The following is a 13776-nucleotide window of genomic DNA, read 5'->3' on the forward strand; positions in this document are numbered from 1 at the left end:
CCCACTTCCTCCTTCCGACCTTTGAACGCCTAGGCGATTCCTAGGTGGCCCCTCCCTCCTGGCAATGTTCTGGGACACGTGACAGGTCCCAAAACATTGCCTGGCCATTGACGGAGTGCAGCGCGCGCCCAGCTGTGAACTCGTAAACTGTCACAGCTGGGCGCCCACACTCACAATGTCTGCGCCGCGAAAAGGAGGGGGAGAGAACGGGGGCTTCGGGCGGCCGCATCGCTGGACCGTGGGACAGGTGAGTGGCTGTTTATTTAAAGTCAGCAGCTATACTTTTTTAGCTGCTGACTTTTAATAAACTCAAAAACCAGTGAATCTCCGCTTTAAGTTGCATCTGTTTGTAAGTCGGAACAGGTACATTTTTTAAGTGTAGCTCCAGCCGAAAAATCCATTTTTAAGTTTTTTAGATAACATAGGGAAGGGTTATCATCACCCCTGTAACGATTGTTTTGCTGTCTGTGCCCCTGTTCAGAAGATTTCACCTCACTTTCTGTCCCAATGATAATTGGATTTTGAAAATTTTGGGTTGTTACGGAAACAAGGATTGGTGATAAAGCATCAGTGGAGACACCTTTTTCCCATATTAACTCTTACAAGAGTGAATTTCCCTTCCGTTTGTAAGTCGGATGTTTGTAAGTAGGGGACCACCTGTACCCATCGTCATCTCAGTACATGTGCTGGGGTTTCGGCTCCATAGATTTGGTGTTGGATACCACTGATTTTAAGAATGTGATGTGAATATGGGAGCTTCTATTTTTGCCTTTTTTCTTTCTTTTCCTTTTTCTTCAAAATTGTATTTCTGATCCTTCTAGCAAAATTTTTTAGTGAATCACTGCCATAGAACAAATATGCAGAAAGTGAAGTCTTAAATGACTTCTCATCCTGCATTCTTGATTCAAGTTAGTGAATTGTTGGGTATTAAAACCTGAATCCAAATGTGCTGGCTGCAGACCCTGCACATTTAAAAACAATGAAACGATTGCAACACCCACGTTTCTAGTAACAGGAAGGTGAATAACTTGCTCCCCCTCATTCCTCTTCCAGCATTCTCTGTCCAAAAAGTCTGCATGTCCTTCCATTTAGTATGAAGGCAAACAGCTTCTACTTTTGCTCTCTTGAAAAAGTGTAGCCCTCTTTTGAGGGGGCGGGGGGTTATGAGAAATGGCTCTCCCCACACACACTATATTGCACTAAACCTGTAAGTAAATAAGAGAGCCAGAACCTTTGCTACGTGGAAGAGTGGGTTTTGTTAAAGTTGTCAGTGCTTCCAGTCTGGACAGGGCCTCTGTGCACAGATTGGATTCCCTTCCTTGGAAATGAACCAGTAATCCAATCAAAGTAATTGGAAGCAGAGGAACTACTGCAACCAGCATATAACATTAACCATAAGTACATAGATGCACGTCAGTATAGAAATAATACAAGCCTTATATAAAAAAAGAGATTAATAACAGTACATATACACAATGACCCAATGTACAAACAGGTATTATCAGCAAAGGGCCCAGCAAGAGTCCTGGTGGTATTGTGCACATATAACCAGGTAGACATAGTTATTAATAAAGATATCTCCAGATGAATGTTGCAGAGGCCCCTGAGGATGATTGTGATGCAGCATCTGTCTTGGTGTCTGAGACCTGAAGACAAGATCTATGATGATGGAAAGACCCTCCAGCTATAGTCCTAACAAGCCTGGAACACAGCTTTTCACCAGCAGAAACAGTGGAGTGGCACTAGAACTCAATCAGCCTATCAACTCTGGGTCTTAGTTCCTAGTAACATTTAATCTGTCATGCAACTGGACCTCTAACTATAAGAAGTGGCTGTCGGGTGCCTAACCTAGTTCTAACCTTTGCTGACTATTGAGCACTGAGCTAAAACTATCTATGGAATCCCAGACCAGAAGGGAGAGGGTTAACTAAAATAATAAGAGCCGCGTAAAAAATTGTACTGCAATAAACAGGTTCATCTACAACTATACAGCAAGGTGTCCACTACACACACACACCCACACACAGTATTGCAGATGAAAGCTGGGCATACATGGGTCAGTTTTTTAAAACAACCAGCTGGCTGATTGAAAGAAAACTGAACGGATTCCTCAATCCACACGTGCAAGGTAGATAGCGGAATCTGCTGTTTTAATGTATTCTGACAGTGGGCACTCCTCAGCTGTTAGAATACACTGATCAGCGCTGCAGCACTGATCAAACAAAAATTTTCCAACAAGCCGTTGATGAGAAGTTGATCATTAGTCTCACAAACGAGAATGGCCATAAATGGATTGAAATTCTGCCTCTCCCTGCTGAACTGGCAGAATTTCGATCCATCTGTTGCCAGCTTTTAGTTATCTGGTATAGTGCATGTAAGATAATAACAAGGGGACAGATATACATCTGTCACCAGTCTTTAGATAAATACAGTATATACACTATATTACCAAAAATATTGGGACACCTGCCTTTACACGCACATGAACTTTAATGGTATCCCTTGCCTTAATCCGTAGGGTTCAATATTGAGTTGGCCTACCATTTGCATCTATAACAGCTTCAACTCTTCTGGGAAGGCTGTCCACAAGGCTTAGGAGTGTCTATGGGAATGTTTGACCATTCTTCAAAAAAAGCGCATTTGTGAGGTCATGCACTGATGTGAATGAGAAGGCCTGGCTTGCAGTCATTATTCTAATTCATCCCAAAGGTGTTCTATCGGGTTGAGGTCAGGACTCTGTCCAGGCCAGTCAAGTTCCTCCACTCCAAACTCACCCCCATGTCTTTATGGACCAACATTGAACCTTATGGACTAAAACTGGGATGCCATTAAAGTTCATATGTGTGTAATGGCAGGCACCCTAATACTTTTGGTAATATAGTGTATACTGTATGTACCAAGAAGCTATGGACACCAATACTAAACTATTAAACATTGCAGCGCTTGCCTAAGAATCCCTGCTTCTGGTATGGATTTAGTAACAGCTCTTCCATGAACGGGATATGTGTCTCACACTTTCTCTCTCTTCACTTCCTCCTTTTGGGGTTTCCAACCTGACAATTCAGAGACAGGGATACAGCTATTTACAAATACTGACTGTAGAGGTCAGCAGATCTCTACATATATAATGCTCTTTGACACCAGCATAAGAAAAAGGTGGATAGCAAGTGTTACTTTAAAGGCTGGAACTGTTTCCAGTTTATTTCTCTGGTATATTGATATTTGCATGTTGACCTTGTTAAAGTACATATAAATGCTGAAAAAATTCCCACCGCCTCCCTCCCTAGCTCCCTCAATATATAGATATCCCCCATCTGGCAGGTCTGTAATGACCTTGTCTGAGGGCTGCTTTGACCTGCTTTGTCGACAGCCTGCCCAGTAAAAATCTAGTGCCTAGCTACCTGTGCCTGCTCACTAATGTCCCATAGACTTGAATAAGATGCTGCTCCCTGCTATACAGGTACATCTCATTTAAATTTAAGGAACATAAGTGTGCTGGCACTGGTAAACCCAGCTCTAGATTTTTGTCGCCCAGAATTGCAGGTAGGAAATTACAGGGTAGGTAGGATTCTGCTGGAGTAGGAAACTCACATGTACTTTAAACATTTCTATTTCATGTTTCTTGTTGACATTTTCTAGTGACTATAATTGCTGTAATTTTAGAATGATGTTTTGTTTTCATTGTATTTTAATAAAAATAGCATTTGATTCAGACTACAGTTGAGTCACACTGATGTTCTGTTTTTTTTTCTGTGCAGGTTTGGGTGCTGTCATGAGAAACAATGGTAAGTGCTTTGGGGCAGTTATGATTTCTCTGGGAAAAAATGTTATGGAAATTGCTTCATATTGTTAAACAGTAATCGGTGGTCTGGTTTTGAGGTATTACACATGGGTTTCGAAAATCTAGATGCAAGGCTTAAAGCCTATGTTAAGCCATATTCATCCGGGGCTGTGGAGGTTAAAGTATTCGACTGGATGTGTCACAGGTACTCTTAAAGTGTGCTTACTATGCTTGTCCCCCTTTTCAATTCATAGGGGCTGTACTATAGCTTTCATCAATAAAAAGCTCTCTGTGAATGAATGAGGTAGACCTTTCATTCGTCTACCCCACTCCTCCATTCATGGAGTGCTATAGTATAGCTTTTATAAAGCTAGGAGGGAGGTGGAAAGAGTGGGCATAGCTGATATTCTTGAAGAGTAGCTGTGACAGGTATAGCCGGGGGTGCAAAAGGTGGGCATAGCTGGTATTATTGAAGAGTAGCTGTGACATGTATAGCCGGGGGTGCAAAAGGTGGGCATAGCTGGTATTCTTGAAGAGTAGCTGTGACAGGTATAACCGGGGGGTGCAAAAGGTGGGCATAGCTGGTATTCTTGACGAGTAGCTGTGACAGGTCCAGCCGATCGTATTAACCCCTGCAGCACTGAAAGCTTATTGGAGGGGAGCAGAGAACTTTGGAGCAGCCATCAGCACAAGGGAAACTTCACAGTGAATGAAAGTACTCTCCCTTGTGCTAATTAAAAAACAAACAAACAAGAAAAAAAACCTAAACTTAGGCTTTATATGGGAAAAAGTAATTCCACACAACAGCCCCAACTGTAGCTGCAAGCACAGTGTGATGTACACCTTAAAATAAGTGTGAATGAGTGCTGCACTAGTGATGTAAATGGTAATAATAAAAAGTAATCCTAAATCTTCAGTGAAAAATGAAGTAAAATAACACTCCTATAACAAATATTTAGAGCCAACATGCACAAATGTGTGAAAAACTCAAATATACAGTATGTGCAAAAAAATGTGACCAGTCCTCAAAGTCTCACTTTGCAAATAAAAGTATTTTTCTGTGGATTCCATGACATTATAAACTGAAGAATGATCCACCTCCACCAAACCCTAATGTGTAATTTGCTCACCTCTAATAACTGACCCTCATAACATAGGTCATACAGGGAGGTGCCTCTCATGTTGACATTATGATGAAACGTGTTGGGTGGAGCTTAGCGACCTCACAGTGAACTAGCTGTTTAACTTTATTTTTTACTGTATATTTATGATTATTTTTTATTATTGTTTACATCATTAGCACAGCACTAATTTAAATGTAGGCTTTAATAAAGCGGAAAGTCAAACTGCAGGTATGTCTATGGCAATAAACCACTGCGCCAATTAAACTGTTCTATTATATATCTTGTTTAGTTTTTATTGCTGCCTGTTCCCTCTTTTCACCTAGTTAATTGTCCTGGTTGCAAAGAGTTCGAAAAAAAGTTTAAATCTTTTCAATGAAATGACAGCAGTCAAAACATCAGATTTTTGTAATGAGGCCAGCCTTAAACGAATAAGATACAGTAGAGGTATTTTTTTCATTACAGGTACTTATAAAGCCCTGTCAATTTATGCAGTGCTTTACATTCACATCAGTCCTTGCCCTCCAGGTGCTTACATTCTAAGGTCCCCAATTCAAATTCATACAAACACATACTAGGGCCAATTAACCTGCCACAGTGTCTTTGGAGTGTGGGCAGAAACCCACACAGACACAGGGAGAATATGCAAACTCCAGGCAGGTAGTGCCGTGGTTGGGATTTGAACCAATGCAGGTAGTGCCGTGGTTGGGATTTGAACCAATGCAGGTAGTGCCGTGGTTGGATTTGAACCAATGCAGGTAGTGCCATGGTTGGATTTGAACCAATGCAGGTAGTGCCATGGTTGGATTTGAACCAATGCAGGTAGTGCCGTGGTTGGATTTGAACCAATGCAGGTAGTGCCGTGGTTGGATTTGAACCAATGCAGGTAGTGCCGTGGTTGGATTTGAACCAATGCAGGTAGTGCCGTGGTTGGATTTGAACCAATGCAGGTAGTGCCGTGGTTGGGATTTGAACCAAAAAACCTTAGTGCTCATATATGGACGTACTTACCACTAAGCCACTGCGCTGCCCATATCTTTAGTGTTATTTTTTCCTCCCTCTGTGATCCTATTGCTTTATGCTAGGTTCACACTGTTGAGGGTACAGGACAGTGTGTAAATCGCATGCTTTCCCACACCTGCAGCAAAAATGGAGGTACCATTAATTCTTAATGGCACTCCCACGCATTGTAAACCGCAGAGCATTTGGCCATGCTGGGAAACACAACACTATGCAGATTCCCTGCGGCTGCGGTTTTAGAAAGACCTTTTCCTTGCTTTTTCACAGGTACAGAAGCCCATTCAAATGAAAAAAACATGGCTACAGGGAAACCGCAATAGTGTGAACCTAGTCTTATAAGGAGCTAGCTCTGGCTGCTTATAGAGCTTTATTTGTAAAATCCTCTTTTCACTCAATATGCATGTTTATTGAAAAAGGTGTAAAAGATTTTTAAATTGGCTTTATTTTTTTTCAGTGACCTACATTTCACCATACTTCACCCTCTGCAAAGCAAATAAAACTTAAAACTGGGAATAAAAGAAAGATGGAACAGAGTACCAATAATTTTCACTCATTCCTATATACTCATACATGCTGTTCTGAGTGTTGTATCACATGCACTGTGTACAGGGGGGCAGGTACCTAGACAGGACTGATGACATCAAGCCAAGTTCAACGTTTATTAGGGGACAGAGTTATGACTTCCTAAAAACAGCGGTAGCCCCAGTCTTTTTTTTAAAGGTACAGTATATTCACACCAGATACGGTGGAACTATGTTGGGCAGCTATTCCAGCCCAGTCCCACTGCATGGCAAGGTGTGAACCAGGCACACCAGAGACACGCCACTGTGTTGTGGTGGTGTGTGCTGAAAAAAACTACAGCGCACAGTACTTTTTCCAATTTCAGCACAGTGCGAAGCAATCCGCCACCTCGCACCACGCAGCTCACAACTAAACTTAATGAAATGTCTTTGATATTTCAATTAGGTTCATCTAACAAAATTAATGGGCACCAGTATGATGGACCAAGATCGGCGCCTCAGCACTGCTTCCATCCTGCCTGACTACACGGCACACCAGCATGCTGTCATTACAGACCACCTTGCTTGTAGCTTGGCTGGCTGAGGTTTCAGTACTTTGAATCACTGACCCTGATCATGATCGTAGTAAGTGAAATCAGAACCCCTGATTTGCATGCTTGATCAATAGATATTGATGCCAAAAAGTGAACATTTCTATCAACATTTCAGTCCTATTGGTACTTGGTAGTAAAAATCATAAATAATTCAGCAGTGTCAAGCCTGTGAATGGTAATTAGAATACTTAGAATGAAATGTTTAATAATGTAAGAAGAGAATATTAAGTATTCCACTCCTAAAAATATTCTCTTTAAAAGGCTTTTCCAGGATAAAAAATGCTCTCACAGCCACTTGTTTAGTTTACAGCTTATTCTTATGTTATTTTTTATGGTAAGATTTATATGACAGCAGGAGTGACTGACATCTTACAGTGCTTCTATTTTAGTACATGAAATGGCTAAATCGTGACCTCTTCCTTGGACAGTAGAATATATTACTGTCTAAAACATAATTTACATTCTGCCCTTTTAGTGACATGCAATTACACCCTCTCTCCACAAGATGGAGCATTGCACTCCTTAAGGCGCTCTGCAATAGCTCTGAACAAAATATTTACTTTTTTTATTCTGTTACAAAAAAAAAAAAAAACTTTGCTAATACTTTTGGTCCTAACATTTTAGAAGGGCAACCTTGAAAGTCACTGATGTTGTGTCTCGCCATCCTATAGATATACTTTATTCCTACATTCTAAGGCTTCATGCACAAAGCCACAAGAAGATGTGCAGCATGCTCCGCATACAGAACTAAGTGCACTCCTGTGACCCACAGGAGAAATAGGGCCAAAAAAAAGCTTTGACCCTACTTCTCCTTTAAATGCATTTTCTTAAATGTTCATTAATATTTTACATGATTAGTTCAGTTATTTTCCTGAAAATATTAAAAAAAAACATTGTGCATTAACACATCCAATAACATCCTCTTCCCTGGGAGCATGCAGATCTCCACCCCCATATTCTGCATTCTATAGAGATTTCATTCTCGAAATGGTTTCCATCCCTTATCATCCAAGTTGTTGTAATCGCCAAAAACCCGGCTCTTGGTATTCTGCAGGCTTTATATCCTCTTTCTAACATCTTGCCTTTTGCACTTACTGTGCACCCTCTTTTTATCAGAAGTTGCTCTTTTTTGTCACTTATTGCAACTTTTCTGTGCCTCTGTGGGGCCTTCCTCGGGTGTTCTTGCCTAAAAGGGAGTGTACAATGTAAGAATTGTACCATCTTCTCTCTGTTGCCCTATCAGCCTTAATTTTTCCTTGCCTACGCCTGTTTTATTCCTGTGCATTTCTTCCTACTTTTCCGTTGCCACATGGGAACAAAGTATATTGGAAGCCAGTCCTCCTTGCTTCCTTGAGGCTCCTTATCTTCCCTATCACTCTCCCTCCTCATGTCCTGCTGCTTGTCAAACATTTACAATCCACCTAATGGGTGGGTTCAGTGCTGCCATTTATGGCTGCCTACCACATATTCCCTTGCTAACTGACCCCTATTCTGGCACTGACCAGGCAGTTCCTCTATTGGGCTCCACCTTTCTCTTCCACCCGGTTGGGTAGGGGTTTTTTTGCCTTCTTTTCTACGGTTTCTGTCCTTCTTACTTATCGCACGGCCACCACCTTTTTTTCTGTTACGGTTGGCTATTTGAGCTTCTGTTGATGCTTCCTTCAGCATCAAGGTACTTCTGCTGTCAACTGTCTGTTTGAGTCTGTTCACACTTCCTCTTTTTTTTCTCTGGGCCTGTTGCCAATGTTGTAGTTTTGTTTGCCACCCCCCAATTTATCGCTTAGGAACCTCCCATGCTCAAAAAAATTAATTATTGCACCCTATACTGTACGATTAGGATATTGGGAATATTGATGTACCTGCATATTCCATATCTTGGAGTACAGTACACAGGATGCTCCCATCTTTCCTCCGTGATAGTTTTATTGTTTGCATAAATACTGGAGCTGGGGGGGGGGGGGGTCAGAGCAAAGCCTTTGCCAGTGTCCAATCACCTAAACCTGTACTGTACTCCAAGATATGGAATTTACAGGTTTGTCAAAAATCAATTTTTTTCTTTTGTACAGAGCAGGGAAGGTTCAGGACTCCTGACAGGTTTTACTGCTATCAGAGGGTCTGTTAGAAAGCAATTTTCCATCAGTCCTGGGTACACCCTTTTTTTTTACCAGGCAGGAAGTGAACAAATCTCTTCAACAGCACAAACACCACAAAAATGCTCTTTATAACCTTTAAAGTAAAATAATGCCAGAACTTCTGTCAGCTTTTTATTGATGTTTTTCCACACTCCCCTCCCTGATAACAAGTTGTCCTCCAGAACAGAATGTGAGTAGAAATCTCTCTAACGGCACCCTGAATAGCAGTTAAACCTAATGAGGATTCCAATCCTTCCCAATTCTATCCAAAAAATGCTTTGGGTATAGATATACTTTAAGTGGTTAAATAGAAAATCTAGGCAATAAGTAAAGTATCAGCTGCTACTGCAGTCCTGGAACACTGCAGGAAGGAAAAAAAACAGAGTATGCCAGGAGGTGATATTCACATAATGACGCTGTCTCCAGGCTTGCCAGGAATTACAGGAGTATGTGGAAGGGAGGGAATAAACTGCTGAACTTTCAATCTGGATTAACGGGTTCCCTTTCAAAAGGAGTTTCGTTTTTTCAGTGATACTTTCTAAGCTGATATACCCAAAGCAATTCTGATATTTAATTTCATATTATAATGCTGAGATTGCTCAATTATTGATAAGAAATGCAAAAAAAAACCCTGTTTGACAGAGAAAAAGCGGCAATAGACCCTTCAAGACAGATTGAAGAAAAATCCAAAGGTATACAGTTGTCAGCAGAACAATAATAGATGGGAAGTCTTCCAGTCATATCTGTTCTGGTGATAACTAAGAGGAAATTTCATCTCATTTTTTTTTAGAGATTTTCACTCCCCTCCTGTTGTGTCTCTGGGACTCTCTTGAATGGGACACATACATAAAAATACCTACTAGGTGTTTTATCACAGTTCACACAATATAACAGGAAGATTATAAATATATTTTGTTCTACAATGCGTTACCAGACAGGTTTTTTGGGGTAAAAGTTAAAATAACATTTTATTTATCAATCATAAAACATATTCAAACAATGCAAACAATATAAGCTGCAGTCCATTGAACTTTTATAAGTATTGCAACTGCACCAACAGCTGCCTTTATAATATCTCTCAGCCTTTCAGAACAATGCACTCAGTTCCTGCTGCAAATGTGTTAAGTACATAAACTTTAATATTATCCAGCAAAAGTGTTTCAAGCCTCCATTCAATCCCTCCAGTGCTATCCAAAGGGTCCTCTGTCTGCTCCCAGGTTGAACCAGCTTCTGATATGTCCCTACTGTATTTTACTCCTCCAACACACAGACTCGAGCAAGCATAATTCCAAGCTGTTATGTGAGGGTCAGTCCACACAGCTGATACTGAGTCAATATAGGAAGGACTAGATACAAAGATACAGGCATAACCATGGGACATACTGTAGACTGGATAAATTCACATTCCTATGTTTTCCAGTACCCTGGCTTTTTCAAGGGATTTGGATTTAATCAATTTAAAATGTGCTAGGGTTACTGAGGATAGTAAGAAAACAGCCATGATCTTATCCTCAAAGTCTTAAGACATGGTGTGCTAGACAACTTCCTTGGCCCAGTACAGAGAGTGTTTAAACCAAAATTCCCATGAGTAGGCATCATTACTTTTGTTAGTTTTGTGATTTCAACAAGTTTTACTTTATTATGTTTAACCCATGCTACCATATTGTAATAGGCTGCTGCTGTAAACCTCTTCCAGTAGGATGTTGCAGTGCAGAGTATAAGAGTGAATAGAATTTTAATTAACGGTCATATGATTTCTGTTATAGCTGAGAGTCGAGAGAAGAGAGCTATGCCAAACTGGAGCATGTCAGCTTCTGATTTCTATGGATGGGTGGAAGAATTGCGTAGACTGGCTGCCTATGACAAGACTGATGAAATGGCCAAAGTTTACTGGGCTCACTTTCCCATTGCATCTCATTTGAGCTATGATGAGCCTGAAGTTGAAGATTAGTTAAATAAGTGGTCTCTTGCTCTCCATGTAAACTTGCCATGAAGAAATACACTGCTATTACACTGTTCAGTACCACTGCTTATATTAAATACATATATTTACTGATGTATCATGTAAATTTTTCTTTTTCTTAGATAAGAGTAGCTACTTTCTACCTTTTTGTTTTATCCTGATTAATCCTGCAGATGTTACCAGAATTATGACGCTAGATACTAAAGAAAAAAATCAAGCCGTTCTGAAAGGACCAGTAAAATGAAAACACAAATATGTTCATGTAAAAGAGAGAATTTTAGTATTGGTAAACATAATCTATGGAATTACTGGACATAAAAACCCAGTTAAATAAAATTGGAAGTATCTCCACCTTCTATACCAGCTTTCAGTCTCAATTATATTTGGTTACGAGCACCTGAACATTTATTTGTGTATGTCTCAAAAGTGGACCTATTATTACAAAAATTCAATTTTCACATAATTAAACAAAGCACGTGCTAATGTTAGCAAATCATGGTATTGCTGGGCACTGGCATCACTGCTAAGCACTGGCATCACTGCTGGGCACTTACTGGCATCACTGCGGACTTTCAGTTAAAAAGCTGGAGGAACAGTGAATGGACTACAAACACGTTGATCAGCGTATTCCATGGAGAAATACAAACTGGCTGCCACTTTGGCAGACAGGCCTTATTTATTCACAGATCCCTGTGATTGAATGATGCAGCTGCGTGGGTGGAGCCCTGCTCAGTTGCACCAATTTTTAATTGTAACAACCACTGCACGGAAGAACCCCTGCCCACTGTCACATGAGGAAGGAGGGCTCATGGTGAAGGGGGGTGCTGGATATGTTACATGGTACTGCCCAAATAAGGGTGTAACATGTTCTAAGGGTCAAATTAGCCTTTGAAGGGAACTAATTAGGAATGGTCATTTGTAAGAATCTGAATTCTATTATAATTACAGTCTAGCCTCTGGTGATAGGTGCCTGCTGTACACTTGTATTATTTTCCTGTCAGATCAAAAAGGTCAACCCAGCGTTGGGCTGATGTTTTTTGCCTAAACTCAGGTTTGATAACTGACACAAAAAACGGAATGAAAATGTTCTGAAGTGTCTGTTATCAGCACTGAGCTCAAGCAGGTGATAGGATAGCCTTAAAGGTTGACAATTCTGCTCTAACAGGGAGAATTCAAGCAACTAACAGTAAGTTATTCTTGAGAGGTAGCCTACTCTATTTCCAGGAGGATAGATTCGGATTATTACAGATGTTCCCTGGTGGCTTGTTTTCTTTAGGCAGCCTTTAGGAAAAGTTTACCATCTGCAACTTGAGTGTCATAAACTTTCTTCCTACCTGGGATGGTTGAGATAACTAGTCCTAATGGGACAATAATGAAAGGAGTTATGAACATCTTACCATGACTGTAACTCGGAACAGATTTTGCAATCATTCGTTGGAAGCAAAATTAAACATATAGCTCATACTTTCCGCACTAGGAAGCAAAATAAATATAAATCAGTAGATGATTTTTGGAACCTATTATTAACACAAAAAAAGTGAAAGCATCACAAAAATGCAGGTGTTCACATAACCTGTTCACTGTCAAGAAATACTTGGCTTTAACTGTACTGTATATCACCTACTCTCAGGTAATACAACATGTAAAATGATTTAATCTATATTTGCTGGATAAGCGAAATACTCTGTGACACAATAGAAAACGAGCCTACTGTAAAACCATGTCTGCACATCAGAACACCTCACCATTTTTTTTAACAATCATGAAAGTCACTGAAGCACAAAATATCATTTATAATTCTACACCTGAGCACCACCTCCCCTAGTTTTCCCCAGCTTAATCAAATGATATTACGTGACAGTTTTTACATTGATTGCTGTGTAGTGAATTTAATTTAGCAAGCTTCTTGGGCTGCATAACAATTAAACTGAGGTCTACAAATATGCAGCTGGATGTAATTGCACATCAAAATCAGAAGATGTACTAGTCAAATCTCTTAGAATACTGTTCACAATTTTTAAATGGGTTTATATTTTTTTCATTTAATAGTTTTTTATTTCAAAAGAAGTTGAAATATTTAGGCCATTCGGTAGACAGACTGTTTAGTATTATATCATTTCGGTACAATACAATGACGACCAAGATAATATCAAAATGCTTGCAAAGAGCAGTTAAAGGGCTAGTGAAATAACATTAAACTTGGCCTGCATGTCTGAATTCTTATAATAGATAATTGATAGCAAATGAGTAAAAGAGAAAGGGAGCTAAAGTTCCTACATCTCAAAAGTCCATCAGATGTCGGTCAAAGTCAAATGGTAGAGAATGAAAGATGCATGGATCTCATGTTTTATGAACATGGACATCTTAGTATGTTTCTCTGTCAGAGGATCTCATGGTTGTTGAATAACAGCCTAAAATTTGGTGTGTAATATATTTTAATAAGCTCTTCAGTTGACATCAGGTGACATTTTCTAATAACTATTAAGGCCCAATGATGTAATTAGGGTCAGAGACCCTGCAAAAAACAGCATTTGTACCTGGACAAGTGAAAGAGTGTCCAAACTTTTGCAAATGCCCCATTTGCTATTTTCTTTGTACCTGTTTGGTGCTACCCCCGCAGGAGCCACTTAGTAATCTGGGTTCTC

At 40.1% G+C, this 13776-nt stretch overlaps 1 protein-coding gene across 1 annotated transcript in view; it reads left to right on the plus strand.

Moving 5' to 3' along the window:
* Positions 1-11359, plus strand: part of LOC141129900 (otospiralin-like) — a 69622-nt gene extending 58263 nt beyond the window's left edge. The window contains exons 2-3 of the mRNA XM_073617937.1: positions 3759-3785; positions 10935-11359. Of these exons, the coding sequence (XP_073474038.1) occupies positions 3759-3785; positions 10935-11119 (212 nt within the window). The 3' untranslated portion in view covers positions 11120-11359. The remainder of the gene's footprint in view (positions 1-3758; positions 3786-10934) is intronic.
* The last annotated feature ends 2417 nt before the right edge of the window (positions 11360-13776 follow it).

The sequence above is a fragment of the Aquarana catesbeiana genome, linkage group LG02, assembly GCF_042186555.1.
Source record: "Aquarana catesbeiana isolate 2022-GZ linkage group LG02, ASM4218655v1, whole genome shotgun sequence".
Lineage (NCBI taxonomy): Eukaryota > Metazoa > Chordata > Amphibia > Anura > Ranidae > Aquarana > Aquarana catesbeiana.